Source organism: Lepidochelys kempii, chromosome 3, assembly GCF_965140265.1.
Source record: "Lepidochelys kempii isolate rLepKem1 chromosome 3, rLepKem1.hap2, whole genome shotgun sequence".
Classification (NCBI taxonomy): domain Eukaryota; kingdom Metazoa; phylum Chordata; order Testudines; family Cheloniidae; genus Lepidochelys; species Lepidochelys kempii.
Window position 1 is genome coordinate 129,362,723 of NC_133258.1, and position 16,030 is coordinate 129,378,752.

Here is a 16,030-nt window from a genome sequence, read left to right on the forward strand (position 1 = left end):
AAATAAATACAACAAATGGAATTATAAAAGCTGCTTTCAGCTCAGCTCCATAGGTAGTCAGATAAAAACTCTTTTTTAGTAAATAATTAATTGCTTTATCACCTCTTGGAAGAGAATATTTTCTTACATGATAAGAAAATGTAATCACAACAACAGTTGCAATTTATCTGGGTGTTCCCAGAATTCTGTGCCATACAGAGCCATGGATGTTGTTAAATGAATTTGTGTACTTGTGATAGGTTGGTAATACCATAACATCAACTTAAAACCACATTTTTTTTTCTGTGAATCTATTTCTAGGACATGCCTTGTTGATCCTACCAATATCCACATAAATCAAGTGATATGTAACAGCTTGTAGTGTGTGTGTTTGTAGATGAGAAAAGTGGCCTGAGTTAGGTGATTGGCTTCAAATATCAGGCAAGGCAAAATACTGTAGAGTACAGAATACTCTCCTTTTGAGCTCCACTACATTTCCCCCCCTACATTCAACCAGAAAAGGAAGGAAAAAATAGCTAATTCTGAACATACCAGAACTTCAGAGTCCTTTGACCCGTTTGGCAAATCAAAACTTCATCTGTCAATTCTCTTAGACGTAATGTTTTTCTGACAGATTCCAAGCAGCCTCTGTGAACTAGCTACATTATTCAAAATAAAATTAATTGCGGTTCAAAAATTTACTCCCCACCCATGGAAAATAAACAAAGCTCTTTGTTGACTCTGCCTATGTGACTCTTCTTGTTACTAATAAAATTTTGCCTGAAGCCTGAACAAAATAAAAAAAATAAAATAAAATGCAAAGAAAAATGTAAGATTTCCTGGGTAAGCTTTTATTGCTCACTTAGGACCTGGTTCAGTAAAGCACTTAAGCATTGACTGCAATGGGATTTAAGCATATTCTTATGCTCCAGCTAGGTTTGGTTCTGCCAAAAGTCTTCTAAAACCTGTGAGCAAAACTGCAAATATGAGGGAGTAGGAAGGATTTAGTGGTCTTGTGATCCTTGCCCCTCAGTCTGTTCTCTCATCTGTGGTCTTTAGTCTTTCTCAATGCTTTGAACTAACTGGACCAAAAGTGGTGATAACACCCCATGGGGGTGAGATAGCTTCACACCACTCCATGTCCTCAGAAGCTTAGATGTCTCTACCTTTTCTTGAGATGGCCCAAAGTGAATTACAGTATCCCCCAAATTGTCCAAGTCCTAATGGATATAAAGTAAGAATAAAAAAGTGAGTCAAACCAACCTTAAATTATTTATGAAGAATAAATTATATCAACGCATTTAGTTCTGAGGGCATTTGGTCTTGCCAAAGTAGGTCTAAACCTTTGGAGTTACACTGCAGAAAACCAGAGAATTAAAAGGATTCTCTTTAGGTATCCTGATTAATAGCCTGGTAGATTTAATATATATAATGTCAGTTTCTGTCTCTCTGACAAGCTGTGTCTCTCAATTCAGCATGCCCACTTCCATGTGTCTCTTTTGTACTGCAGGACTGTTTATATTCTAGTCTGGGGACTTTTAAGTGCTAGAAGTAACGGAGGAGGAAAAGGACCTTGGAGTATTGGTTGATCATAGGTTGACTATGAGCTGCCAATGTGATATGGCTGTGAAAAAAGCTAATGTCGTCTTGGGATGCATCAGGAGAGGTATTTCCAGTAGGGATAAGGAGGTTTTAGTACCGTTATATAAGGCACTGGTGAGACCTCACCTGGAATACTGTGTGCAGTTCTGGTCTCCCATGTTTAAGAAGGATGAATTCAAACTGGAACAGGTACAGAGAAGGGCTACTAGGATGATCCGAGGAATGGAAAACTTGTCTTATGAAAGGAGACTCAGGGAGCTTGGCTTGTTTAGCCTAACTAAAAGAAGGTTGAGGGGAGATATGATTGCTCTCTATAAATATATCAGAGGGATAAATACCAGAGAGGGAGAGGAATTATTTAAACTCAATACCAATGTGGACACAAGAACAAATGGATATAAACTGGCCACTAGGAAATTTAGATTAGAAATTAGACGAAGGTTTCTAACCATCAGAGGAGTGAAGTTTTGGAATAGCCTTCTGAGGGAAGTAGTGGGGGCAAAAGATCTATCTTGCTTTAAGATTAAACTCGATAAGTTTATGGAGGAGATGGTATGATGGGATAACATGGTTTTGGTAATTAAATATTCATGGTAAATAGGCCCAATGGCCTGTGATGGGTTTTTAGATGGGGTAAGATCCAAGTTACCCGGGAAAGAATTTTCTGTAGTATCTGGCTGATGAATCTTGCCCATATGCTCAGGGTTTAGCTGATCGCCATATTTGGGGTCGGGAAGGAATTTTCCTCCAGGGCAGATTGGAAGGCCCTGGAGGTTTTTCGCCTTCCTCTGTAGCATGGGGCACGGGTCACTTGCTGGAGGATTCTCTGCTCCTTGAGGTCTTCAAACTACAATTTGAGGACTTCAATAGCACAGATATAGGTGTGAGGTCTTTTTTAGGAGTGGTGGGTGAAATTCTGTGGCCTGCATTGTGCAGGAGGTCAGACTAGATGATCATAATGGTCCCTTCTGACCTAAATATCTATGAATCTATGAATCTAGGTATGATGTCCCTATGTCATTATTAGCCATGGCATCCTGTGTTGTACTTACATAGATAAAATGATGTTTGCACAGGTGCCATAGCTTAGGAACTGAAATTACCTATTGTTTACTATATTTAACAACGAAAACCTTCTAGAACTGTAGCCATTTTTCTGATTTTATCTTTTGCCCCCTAGTATTTAAAAATCTCCTTTGATCCTGTTGCATAGACAATCACTTGCCTTCCCCAAACAGCACCTTCCCCAGCTGACAATGGCCCATTAACATGTAAATATTCTTTAGCCCAATCTGATACATCAATCTTTAAAGGTAGATTAGCATTCTCTCTCTCCACCTTGTTGCTTTCTGTCAGATGCCTCTGCATTTTCTGATTTAATTATTAGTGTAATCAGAGTATGTCATCTCCACACATTCTTATATAATTTATTTATAGATATAAAATATTGTAATTTCTTGATGGACAGTATTCATTCTGTTATAGGTCCAGATATCAGCACTGACATATTTATATTCCCGGGAAGCACGGGTACAAGTCTTAGCAGGGTGGACTCAGCCCTTCATCATTTTGAGGTAGATGCATTTAGTTCTGTGCAGTGTACTAGTGTGCAAATTTTTCGAGCAAGTCCTTAAAAGTGAGGATTTGGCTTCCCTTTGTGGACCTTAAATATATTTTTGTATTTTTCATAGGGGAATGAGTTTTCCCTGAAATCATGGGCCAAAATATTTTCTTCCTCTGCTATGGTATAGCTGCTTGTTTACTGGTTGTTCACCTGGCTAATAGCAGCAGCATTTCAGTTGTGAAGTATTTCCATTCTGTGAATAATTTGGTAAATGCTTTTTAGGATCTTTCAGGATAAAGGACATGGAAATGTTAGATAGGATAATTATTGCTACTTTCACGTGAATGCAAGCCATAATCTATAACAGTATGGAAGGTTTTATATATAGGAAAAGCCTTCCTGATTCCTGCTGGCAAAGCAGCAGAGAAAGGAGAATAAAACCCCTCCCAAAAGGTTGATTAACAGAAACTGACAACTATAGAAGTGACAAAGTGGGTGAGGTAATATTTTTTATTGGACCAGCTTCTGTTTGTGAGAGAGATTAGCTTTTGAGCTTACACAGAGCTGCTCTTGTCTTAGAAGAAGAGCTCTGTATCATCTTGAAAGCTTGTCTCTCTTACCAGCAAAAGTTGGTCCAATAAAAGATATTACTTCACCCACCTTGTGTCTCTCATATCCTGCACCAACATGGCTACAACGTCACCGAATACAACTGTAAAAGAATCAGGGGTAATTTTTAACATGCAAGGGAAATACTAATTTCTAGTGTGGACTGACATGATCCAGCCAGTTTTATGTTGATCATAGTCTACATTTGTTCATAATAAGAAAGAGTTCTCCTTTCTGTTGTTGTCCTGAAAGGTGATTGTTAAAGGAGAGGATAAATGTATGAAGGTTGGAGATAACGTGTTTGCCTGGCTGAGATGTGGCTGCACTCCATCACGTGTAAGAGCTGACCTGTGTCCTTAAGTGGCACGTGTTGCCCAGAGGGCGGGGCCTCTCAAGGAGAAGGGAACCTGTGTTAAGTAAGCAGTGGCATGCGCACCTGCCTGTCATCTGCTTTTCCTTGCACCCGTCAGCATGTCCATTGTTTTGCATGACCAGGAGTGCTAGTTTCACATCTGCCCAGGATTTCACTGCAAAAGCAGGTGGTTGTGTGAAGCTGAAGAGAGCTAAAAATGTTTTGCGTAATCATCCTAACAAGTCATTTGTAGGTGGATGGCAAAGATAAAATAAACCTTCAGGCATACGGTTGCAGTGCTTTGTAGGATGTGCTGGAATGTGTTTAATGGAATTGTTACCTTAAAGATGTCAAAAGACAGCCAGGATAACAATGAACATCTTTGCTCACCTTTTCTCTGTGAAATATGTTGCTAGTTGGGAGTATTGTTTACTAGGTAAGAGTACAGAACTGGGAGACAAAACTTTTATGTTCTGTTCCTGTTTTTGACTTGATTTGGGACTTTGGGGAAGTCATTTAACTTCTCTTTTCCTCTGTTTGCCCATTTGAAATGGTTAAAATATTTATTGGTATTATTTATTAATTAATAATAATGTGATCTTGGACTTGAAAGATGCCATTAAATGCGAAGTATTATTAATATTAAATTAATAAATTTTAAAGGGGTTTTCTTTACATTGCTATTTTCCCGCTCTTTATTTTCTGACTGTTTTGTTTGATATTTGCCTGTACTATGGCACTTTGGTTTTGCAAAAAGAGTAAAATGGTTCTTTTCATATACGAGTATGAAAACTGAAATTGTCTATCTATTTTACATACTTATATGCTCCCCCCACTTGCCATAGTATCTGAGTCCCTGACAATCTTTAATGTATTTATCCCCACACGACTTCTGGGAGATAGGGAAATAGTATTATGAGGCACAGAGAGAATAAGGGCATGGCTACACTGGAGACTTCAAAGCGCTGTCGCGGGAGTGCTCCTGTGGCAGAGCTTTGAAGTGCGAGCTCTCCCAGAGCTCGGAACCTGTTTACACAAGCGCTTTAAAGTGCTTTGATTGCTGCGCTCAGGGGGGTGATTTTTCACACCCCTGAGCCTGCAGGTTAGAGTGCGATAAAATGTAAGTGTAGACAAGCCCTAAGTTACTTGTCCAAGATCACACAGGAAATCTGTGTCAGAGAAGGGACTCAAAGCTTGGTCTCCCAAGTGTTAGGCTAGTGCTCTAACCACTGGGCCATCCTTCTTAGGGGTGTCATCTCTTCCAATGATCCATGGCCACATCTACATTACAGTTAACAGCTTAATTGAGCTTGACATTGGTTTTTTTTTTATCAGACATCATTACAGTGAACACAATTCAGCACCTCCACATAATGATGCATTTTTAAGTTATAGCAAGGTCACCTAATGTGTGGATAGGCATTCTTTCTAGCATATGTTATAAATATATAACAGTTTCCCCAGGACACCTGTGTATAATCAGTCAAGCAATTCCTTAGGCTTGAATGTAGGTGAGACACCTAGATTTTAGGTGTACACCAACCCTAGGTCAACCTAGCTAAGTCACTCAGTTAAGCCAACCCTGTACCCCAGTATTGACACCGCTGCAGCGATGGAAGAATTCTTCCATCAACTTGGCTACCACCTCTTGCGTGGGTAGATTTACTATAGTGGTAGAAAAACCCCTTCTGTTGCTATAGCAAGTGTCTACACTACAGTGCTAGAGTGGTATAGCTGCAGCGCAACTGTAGTGCGTCTATAGTACTTGTAGTGTGGACATAGCCTTATTTCCTCAGCAAAGTTCCTAAGGAGCCAAACACTGGCTCAAAATTCCACCCATTGCTGTGTGGTTTTGCTTTGAAGAGCCATCCCAATCCATGTTAAGGTAAGTCTTTAAAATTGTGAATGAGGAAGAAGTCCAAGTTAACCTCTTTCCTATTTGCACTTGTATTTTCAGCTCATACTAATATACTGGTGACATTGCAGAACATTAAAAAAATGCCACATTTAAATCACAGCATTAATTTCCTTGCATTTTCTGTTTATGGTCACTCCTCTGAGAGCTGATGTAGTCTTCCTTACTCCAAACATCCTATGTGGAGTTTTTTTCTCCAGTTCCTTGCCCCAAAGAGGTGAGGGTTTGCCAATATGATTGTTTTAGATGTTTAATTGAAGTATATACATAAACACACACACACAGACCAATATTCATTCCTAAATTTGCTACTTTTCCATCAATATTGGGCTGTATAGCATATGTATCATACATTCAATATAATTCATTTTTGTAGAAGGCACACATGAATCATTTTACACTGAGAATAAACTAGAGAGTGAACTCTGTATTGAGTAAGGTACAGCAATTTATACATGCACAAAAGGACAATAAGTACAGAGACAGAGAAAAAGAAGAGACATTTTACAATGGCAGTATTATAAGTAAGCAATAGTTCATGCTACTTCCAGGAAGAAAAGAATGAATGGAAGCAGTAAATATTTGCTTCAAGATTTGCATAGAGAGAGTGATTCATGGGGTAGCAGAGAGTTCATTACAGAGCAACACAAGAGAGGCAACAACTTCTAGCTATAGGAAATATCTGAGGAGATGATGTTGTAGAGGAGAAAGTGGTATATGAGGTCAGCAATGTAGGTGGAAGCAAGACTGTGGAGAAATAATAAAAACTAAGATGCAGTTATGAATTGAATTCAGCAACAGGAATTCAGAGCAGAGAGGTGCTGTAGCTCCTTTGCCAAAAGGTAGGAGATTTTGCAAGTAGGTTTCCCTTTGGAGGAGAAATTGGTGATATGGAGTCAGGTGTTTTCTGTTGTAATTTGTTTATTTACAAAAAGTACACAAGTCTTGATTTCTTGAACAGAGGTAGCCAAAAGCTGTACACAGGCAACTTCCTTTTGCAGACACCAGTGCCCTGTCCCAAGGAGGAGTTGTCTTGGGCCTCTAGACTTTCCTGGAATCTGGGATCTCACAGCATGAACACAACTCATGGACATGTCTTCTGGGAAATCAACTAGCCCAAAGCTGCTAATTTTGGACAACAGAGCCTAGAAAGGTGAGCCTGGGTGTCAACGCTCCTTTTGTATAGCTGCTTTGCAATACAAACAAACTTCAGAAAAAGTTTGACATCCTAGGCAAGGGGTCTGTTACCTCATACAATCCCTTTCACAACTGGTTGGGTGCAAGGAGAGTTTCAGCTTGAGAGCTTATACATCAGCCATTTCATAACACACATGACATTAACACCAGTTGCCAAACAATATGGTTCAGTTTTCTGGAGCTGTAGATCTTTCTGGATGTCCAGTTAGTGTTTGATCCAGCTCCCTTTGAAGTCAAGGGGTGCTGCAGCCTTAGAAAGTAGATCTTTAAAAGCATAGAAAAGAGAATTGTAATCTGTTGAGACACTTAATCATAAGCATAAGTAGGCATGAGAGAAACTATAGCTTGCTAGGTTCCAGTCTTGATTACATATTATTACCTGATCTAAACTTGAAAGTTTTATCAGCAAATCCCAAACTCCCACAATTCCCTGAAAGCACTGATGGCATCCCACAATGCATGGCAGCAGCCCCACTATGCACTGCAAAAATTTCCCACAACTAGGTGCACCAGATAGTGGTCCTGGGGGACACTTGGGATGCATACCCACAGGGCCATGTTTTTTCCCAATCCGATGATGTAAGGTCATACTGTACCATTAAAAACAGCCAAGTTTGAACATCCAAATAGCTATGCCAATAGAACTGCTGCTGGTAAAATATTCTAGTGTAGAGAAGGCCTATGATTGAGCAAGACAAAAACTGTTAAAATAAGGCATGAATAAGAATTTCAGAAGGGGAGGAAGGGTCAAGATACAATACTGGCACGTGCAGCCTCTAATTTTAGAGGTGATGAGATACAGTCTTGAATACAAGGGAGATGATGAAGAAAACAAAATTTTCAGTATAAAAGATGACTGCAGGGTCTCCAAGACCTTATGATGAAAGTTGTGGTTTGAATTAAGGAGTGTGATACCTGTGTTTGGAAGGTATAGCAAAGAAAATATTTTACTTTGAGAGAAGAATGTTAGTCTTTGAAGCATGTAGTAGGAAGTTATTGGAACTGAAAAAAGAGGAGATGATAGATGTTTTTATAGTAGGAAAAGGAGTGTAGTGTTTTATTTTTGTTTCTCCCGTGTTTTCATGGCTCAGAAAGGGACAAATGAATTTTTTTGCAGTTAAAACAAAACAGAACCAAACTTTGGGCTGAAACCAAGCATTGAAAAAGGAAAAAAAATCATAACATATAGAACATGGCGTGGGGATGGTTATAATGAAAGCCCCAGTAAAATATCAACTGTAATTTTTATTAGCAAGCAGGTGTAATAAAGTGAGTATAGTGGGTGAGAGTGTTCCATGACAAGCTGTCAGAAGGTACAGAAGAGTGCCCATTGAGAGAGTGAGTAAAACTAAATACAGAGTGAATCTGCTCTTTTTTATGGGTTTTATGGGTATAGCTGTGACAGTTAAAAAGATGGTTTGCCTATTTAAGTTATCTGTGAAAGTTTATGCAAATATTATATAGATGTGTTTTGAACTGTCACTAACCCAATACAAATTCTGGATCAGAGCTGAGCAAGATTTGATTCTACAATTGTAATAAAGTGGAAAAGGAAAAGAACCCGTACTTATATCTTTTCTGATATAAGCTCTGAAAGCAATGATATTTTCCATTTCATTACATAACTATATTATCACTTTGAGTTTCTAGAGTTGAACTGGGTACTAGCAAACATCTGCCTTTTTCAACTGCAGTAAATCCTATTTATAATAAGTACTTATGGTCTATCTGAGAGGGAGCTCTCTGAGGAAGATGCATTTTTGAGCATGAAATCAGAAACTACAAGCAAACTTTTTTTGAACTCTAGAAGTAATTTTAACTGGTTGTTTTAAATAAACAGTACCATATTTGTAGTGTGTTTCTTGCTTTGTTTTGATATTCATTTTTTATAGAACACCCAAAGGTAAAGCAATATTTGAAGCTTTGTTTAGGTTCACTTCTGTGTTTTTTTGGCTTAATGTAAATAGCAGTTTTACTCAACAGAAGTATCCGTTTATACCAACCTGCCAGTAAAACCCAGTAAATAAACCTTCCTTAGCATATAAACACTAAACAGTTGGGCTGTTTACTGTTAAATATTTACTGGGAAGTATTAGGAACATTTAAGAACTGGTTTTTCTAGTTTTCTGTCCTACCAGATGCCTGCACAGGGACCTCCTTCTCTTTTCAGTCACATTGCCTTTGCACCCACCTTGTCTAAGCAGGAAGAGCTTAGCTTAATCTGACGCTGTAGTCCTTTATCAGAATACACCATAAGCGTGTTTTCAAAATACTGACTTTTTTCACTCAGACAAGCCAAGGAAGCAGGTGAAATATAACTCTTTCAACAAGCTGTTGCATCAAGCTGATTGATGCCAACTAAAGTTACCACCTTGATTAAGCTGTCTGTACACTAAAATTTCCTGCCATTGCTATCCCTAGTTCAGTGCTCCCACTGGTATAGACTAGGCTCCAGGCAGCTATTGGTGTTTAAAGTGCCATGGGCTAGATCCTCAGCTGATGTAATTCCATTGAATTCAATGGAATGATGCCAGTTTACATCAGTTGAGGACTTGGCCTTGGGTCATCAGACTCTGCTCAGACTAGCTTTACATGTCATGGTATTTTAAGTTCCATACATAAGTTCTTTACATAATGACTTATGTTCGAGATGGGAAACGTAGGATATGTGGTAATCTTTCATAAGTGGCAAAATAGAATGAAAACTCTAGTACAGTGGTTTTCAGCCTTGTTTCATTTGTGGAACAATTTCATTTTTTAATTTCTAAGAAAAATTTGAATGGAAATTCAGACCCCTTTGGAAATCTTAGACATAGTCTGTGGATCCCCAGGGGTCCACAGACCACAAGTTGAAAATCAGTGCTCTAATAGTATACTGGTCCAGCTCAGATTAATCTAAAAGAACCAGTTTGTTTAGAAAAGCGATAGCTTCAGATTCTGATCACCATCATTTGGTTTGAGTTCCAGCAGTTTAAGTTACTTGGATCAGATTTCATTTGTTTTAATTACTTCTCTTGCATTGATTGAGTGAATCAGGAATTAGCAAGTATTAACCTGTCCTGGAATCTGTTTGAATGATGTCTTTTGTTGAATTTTGTTTTGTATATAGACAGAAGCATGCTGCTTTATGGGCAATGCTTTCATGTCCGTAAAAATGTGAATAAAAACTATAGACTATTCAGGTAATTTTGTAATCTCTTGTTTATTTAAGTGTATATTTAACTTTAAAAATTAAAGCCAAGAGGAAAAAAACACAAAATAAGGAAAAGATAAATGCACAAGATCAAATACTACACCTCTGCTTGTTGCAGTGTAGAAAATAAACCATAATTTATTTTTATACCACCATGATGGGTATAGTATAAACCTGAATAGAATAAAATGTTAAAACCCCATTAAAGTAGCCAATCAACATACACAATTGCATAATATTAATATGTATGCAATGAAGTTCTGTTAAACAGTTAATTAAGTCAGGTAAATGAATGTAAAATCATTAAATATTCCCATCATATCTTCTTGGTCTCAGCTAGGACTCTATCTAGCCTCCACTTGCGTGATCATACATGCAGCCACATTGTGCATGTTCAAACACTTGCCCTTGCACTATAAAAATGCTAAAATCTGCACACGCATGTGTTAGAATTTGCATCCACAGAACCCATTAAAATAAATGCTTTTTGTGAGTTCATATTCTGTCACTTGAATGCACACGTATAGTACAGTTTTTGAACTGCATGGGCAAGAATATGGTTGCGTATGTCCATGTAAGAAGAAGCTGAGAGCTGAAAATCTGGCCCTAAAAATCTTAAGACATGTTTGCATCCTCAAAATCTGAACAAGAAAATATTGACTACCATCTAAAAATTACTTTTAACTTGGCTGGATGAAAATATTGCTATGTCTGCACTAAATTTAATAAACTTAATTCTGTTTTGTTCCTTAATTGAGTTGATCTAGACATGTCAGTCACAGATGGATGAATTTCCCTACACATGTGACTATTTTTTCTGAGCTAGAACTTGAAAAGTAATGAGTTCCACATTGATCAACAGATTTCGGTCCCCTCCCCCAGACAATCTCGTTATCAGTAGTTACCTCTGTGACACTAGTACTTGGTTCAGGAATTCAATAGTCTGATACAGTTTGAATTGGAAGTATACATTCCGAATCAAAGACTCTCCCTTCCTCCCCAAACAGATTGGGCAAATCAGCCAAAAAATGTTTAGAATAACTTCAGAAAGATCTACAATCGATGGCTCTCCTCCCACAAACTGCTCAATGTGAGCGCCCCTGCTCCTAGGCAGATCCCAATTCTGAGGTCAGTGGCGCTCCAGATGGACACAGGTATCTGCCCACACCAACAATTTGCAGGATCAAGGCTTGTGTCTGTAGAGCAGAAAAAGATCTGAGATGGCGACAGAGATCAGATTTCTCAAGTTGACCAAATGAGTGTTCCATCTTACTGATTCTGGATACCATAATATTTTTGTATCTCTTTTTAAAATTAGATTATATATACAGCATGGCTCAGGAGTAGGCCTCCTAAGAGTAGTGTCAACAACCTCAATTACAGTGATTAAAAAAAGTGAGTGAACTCTAAGTTCACTTTTAAATCTTCAATTAATGTTGGTAAATTGGGAAAATAATCTTTTCCCCAAAATGTTAAGGGTTGGGAAGGTGCTGTTGGTAAGAGCAGTGACAAGAGTACGGCACACACAGGTGGAACAGTTCTCACACACTTCCCCTCTTCTTCCTACAAATGTTATCAGTTGGTGGTAGGCGCAGCAGCAGAATCCTAGTACTCTATCTCACATCATGCGTGGGAGTCCTGTGTTTATAAAAATAATAAAAAGGACAAATGCAATTTCCAATAAGAAGTAATCTGTAGGGTGTAATGCCCTCAAAGGCAAGCCTGTCTTTTCTTTTGGAATTTTCCGTTTATCCTCGTTGTGACATCTTTGCATTGCTGACACCAAGCAGCTGTGAGCTTTCCCATGGGTTTGCCATGTGTGTTGACTCATTGCAGGCTCACTGTGCTTTCATTTTATTTGTTAGTTTCCAGACATGGGGGGAAAAAACCCTACTCTTGAGTGACTGCATTTCCTGCTTATTAAAATAAAGAACTCACTGTACTAACTGTAGTCCTCATTCTTATCAATAGTGATTTCCATTTGTAATTTAAAAACAAAAAAAAGCCGCAAACAATTATTTTTAACATGCAAGAAAGGTACTGGATTGGCATCCCTTGAGAGTGAAGTCCTTTACCTTCAAAACAGGACCACCAGCATCAACAGCAGCATGAACTTCCTTTAACCTTTTCTTTCCAACAGTGTGTCTGAGCCATGGTGAGGACGGGTTCAGCTAAGTTACAAGGTAGTTCTGTCATTCATAGATTCCAAGGCCAGGAGGGGCCTTTGTGATAATCTAGTCTGACGTCTTGTGTAACATAAGCCATAGAATTTCCCCAAAATAATTTCTAGAGAAGATCTTTTAGAAAAACGTCCAATCTTGTTTTTAAAATTGCTGGTGATGGAGAATCCACCAACACCCTTGGTAACTTGTTCCAATGATTAATTACTCTCTCTGTTAAAAATGTGTGCCTTATTTCCCATCTAAATTTGCCTAACTTCAGCTTCCAGACATTGGATGATGTTATAGCTAGACTGAAGAGCCCATTATTAAATATTGTTTCTCATGTAGGTACTTATAGACTGTAATCAAATCACCCCTTAACCATCCTCCTTTGCTAAGCTAAATAGATTGAGCTAATTAAGTCTATCACTCTAAGACATGTTTTCTAATCCTTTAATCATTCTCGTGGCGTTTTGCTGGACCCTTTCCAATTTATCAACATCCTTCTTGAATTTTGGACACCCAAACTGGATACAGTATCCAGCAGTGGTCGCACCAGTGCCAAATACAAAAATAACCTCTCTACTCCTACTTGAGATTCATCTGTTTGTGTATCCAAAGATTGCATTAATCCTTTTGGCCACAGCATCACACTGGGAGCTCATGTCCAGCTGATTATCCACCAGGACCCCCAAATCTTTTTCAGTCCCTACTTCCCAGGATAAAGTCCCCCATCGTGTGAGTATGGCCTACTTTCTTTGTTCCTACATACATACATTTACTTTTATCCATATTAAAACCCATATGATTTGCTTGAGTCCATCTTGTGAAGCAGTGCAGATTGCTTTGTATCAGTGATCTGTCCTCTTCACTGTTTACCACTCCTCCAATTTTGTGTCATCTGCAAACTTGATACTTGTGCAGTCCTTGGTGCCTCTCTGAGACTGTCAACACTGCTGTCAGTAATGATGATGGTTCTCCATTCCCAAACTGATGACACAATAAGTCTCTTTACTTGTTGTCCTCTACGTACAGTGACGTCCAAGATTTATACTATTGAGAAATAAATTTAAAACTGAAGGGTTTTTTCCTGACATAATCTGTGGGTCTGCTTTCTACCTTGACTGAGACCCAAAATCTTAGTTATTAGTTATTAATCTTTTAAATATTGAAAGCCAATCTGTAGTTTTATCAAATAGGTAATATTGCAGCACCATTAATTCAGGGATCTGAAAGCATTTTACAGACACTGATTCTCACAACATCCTTCTGAGAAGGATGCGTAGTAGTTGTATACATTTTGCAGATGGGTTAACTGAAGCACAGCATGACTTGCTATATGTCACAGTGGCAGAATTGGAAATAGAATTCAGAAGTCTGAATATCAAGAGCAGGGGGCTTAGGAGCCAACAAACAGCTGAAAACAGAGGAGTTTGGGTGGAGAGCTATTGGAGGAGAAGGGAGCAAGCCCCTGTTCCTTAGGGACAGTAAACAGGAGCTGAGGATGGAAGGCTATGACAGCTACAGAGGCAGCAGTGATTGTGACCTGAGGAATGGAAGAGACAATGAAGATGACTGGATGCGGAAGCTGCAGGATGTACGTTATTCTGGAGAGATTGCCTGACAGGTACTTCATTTGTCTGAAGTGTCGCCTGATAGATCTGATGGAAGAGAAGATCCAAGATTTGGAGAGGCAGCTACAAATTACAGTTGAGTTATGAAGGGGATTTGAGTGGATGATAGCAGGGGAGGCGAAGGGAAACCTCAAGACTTGCAGAAACATGCCTTAAAGTAATCCAAGCTTCCTTCACAGTCATATCCTTGAGTTCTTCAGTTCAGTCCACTTCCCTAACTAATTCCCTTAATTTCTTAGTTTGACCTTTTGAAATTAAGGACTTTAGTTGTAGGCCTATTTTTGTTTATCCTTCCCTTAGTTTAAACCGAATTAACTCATGATCACTTGAGCCAAGGTTGTCCTCTACAACCAGATATTCTATGAGGTCCTTCTGCTTACAAATACTAAATCTAAAATGGCATCACCTCTTGCTGGTTTGGTGACTTTGGCAAAGAAATTTATGCGCTATCACATCCAGAAATATCTGAGCTCTACCCTTATTGTCTTCCAATCTGTATCTAGGAAATGAAAGTCCACCACAAATCACACAATTCCCAGTAGTATTTATTTCATTAAAATATTAAAAATAGGTCTCTAGCCATATGCAGAACAGACCATGGGGGTCTGCAGTAGACCCCAAACACTATCCCAGTGGAGCCTTTGTAACCTTTCTTCCCAGAAGTGATTTTGACTGAAATAGATTTCCTTGTATTCATTCCATCACTTCTAATTTGCAGTCAACCTTGTTATTAATATACAGTGCTACCCCGCTACCTTTACCTTTATTTCTGTCTTTCCTGAAAGCAAATACCATTCAATATCTGTATTTCAGTCATGACTACTGTTCCAACATGTTTCTGTTATCCCTGTAATATCTGGTTTCACTTCCTGCACCAGTAGTTTTAGTGCCTCCATTTTGTTCCCCGGGTACCTTTACACTGGTGTGCAAAGATCTTTGATTCTACTTGGCTTCACCCAGCTTCCTCGCCCAGTTAGGTACTGTCATTTTACTGCCACTGTCACATACCTGACTGTTAGTGTCATTAGTATTGGCACTACCTTTCCTCTCGATGTCCATTCTCCTATCCTCTGTTGTTACTTTCTCCATTGTTGTATCTTCTCTTACTTGATTTTCCTCCGACCTAATATTAGAATTACATGAGACTCTCCCCACCATCTACCCTGGATTCCTAGTTTAAAGTTCTTTCAATCAATTGTGCCATCCTCTATCTCAGAAGTCTATTTCCCTGCCCTCTGAGGTGGAGTCCATCCCATGACAACAGTGCTTTGTCCGTGAATGCCTCCGAAAGCCCTACTTATAGCACCATAGCCTGACCCACCTGTTGATCACCATAATACTGTCTCACTTTCACTCTTCTCCTCTAGGGAGGTATAGAATCCCACTGAAGATCATCTGTGCTTACAATCTGTGCAGAAACAATCTGAAGCCTACATCCCAAGAAAGGGGGGGGAAATTGTAGGGAACTGCAGTCCAAACTGAATGAACAAGCATCTCAAACAGGTTATTAAGAGAAAGGAGAAAGCCTACAAGGAATGGAAGAAGGGATGGATCAGCAAGGAATGCTACCTCTTTGAGGTCAGAAGGTGTAGGGGGAAAAGTGAGAATTGCCAAAAGCCAAGCAGAATTGGATCTTCCAAAGGAAATTGAAACTAATGGTAAAAGGTTCTTTAGCCATATAAATAAAAATAAAACAAAGAAAGAAGAAGTGGGACCACTAAGTATTGAGGATGGATGGAGATTAAAGATAATCTAGATATGGCCCAACATGTAAATGAATGCTTTGCCTCAGTTGTTAAGAAGGGTAATGATGAGCCTGGGGT

At 38.9% G+C, this 16,030-nt stretch overlaps 1 protein-coding gene across 9 annotated transcripts in view; it reads left to right on the forward strand.

Annotated features, from left to right (window-relative positions):
• The window catches only part of FAM120B (family with sequence similarity 120 member B), a 90,730-nt gene that overhangs the window by 51,394 nt on the left and 23,306 nt on the right, over window positions 1–16,030 (forward strand). Inside the window, exon 7 of one of the 9 annotated variants that reach the window (XM_073337997.1) lies at window positions 3,067–3,155. The exons of 7 other annotated variants lie outside the window; for them this stretch is intronic. In XM_073337997.1, coding sequence (XP_073194098.1) covers window positions 3,067–3,155 — 89 coding nt within the window. Of the gene's footprint in view, window positions 1–3,066; window positions 3,156–7,022; window positions 7,175–16,030 lie in introns of those variants that run through there. One more of the 9 variants, XM_073337998.1, reaches the window with a different exon arrangement.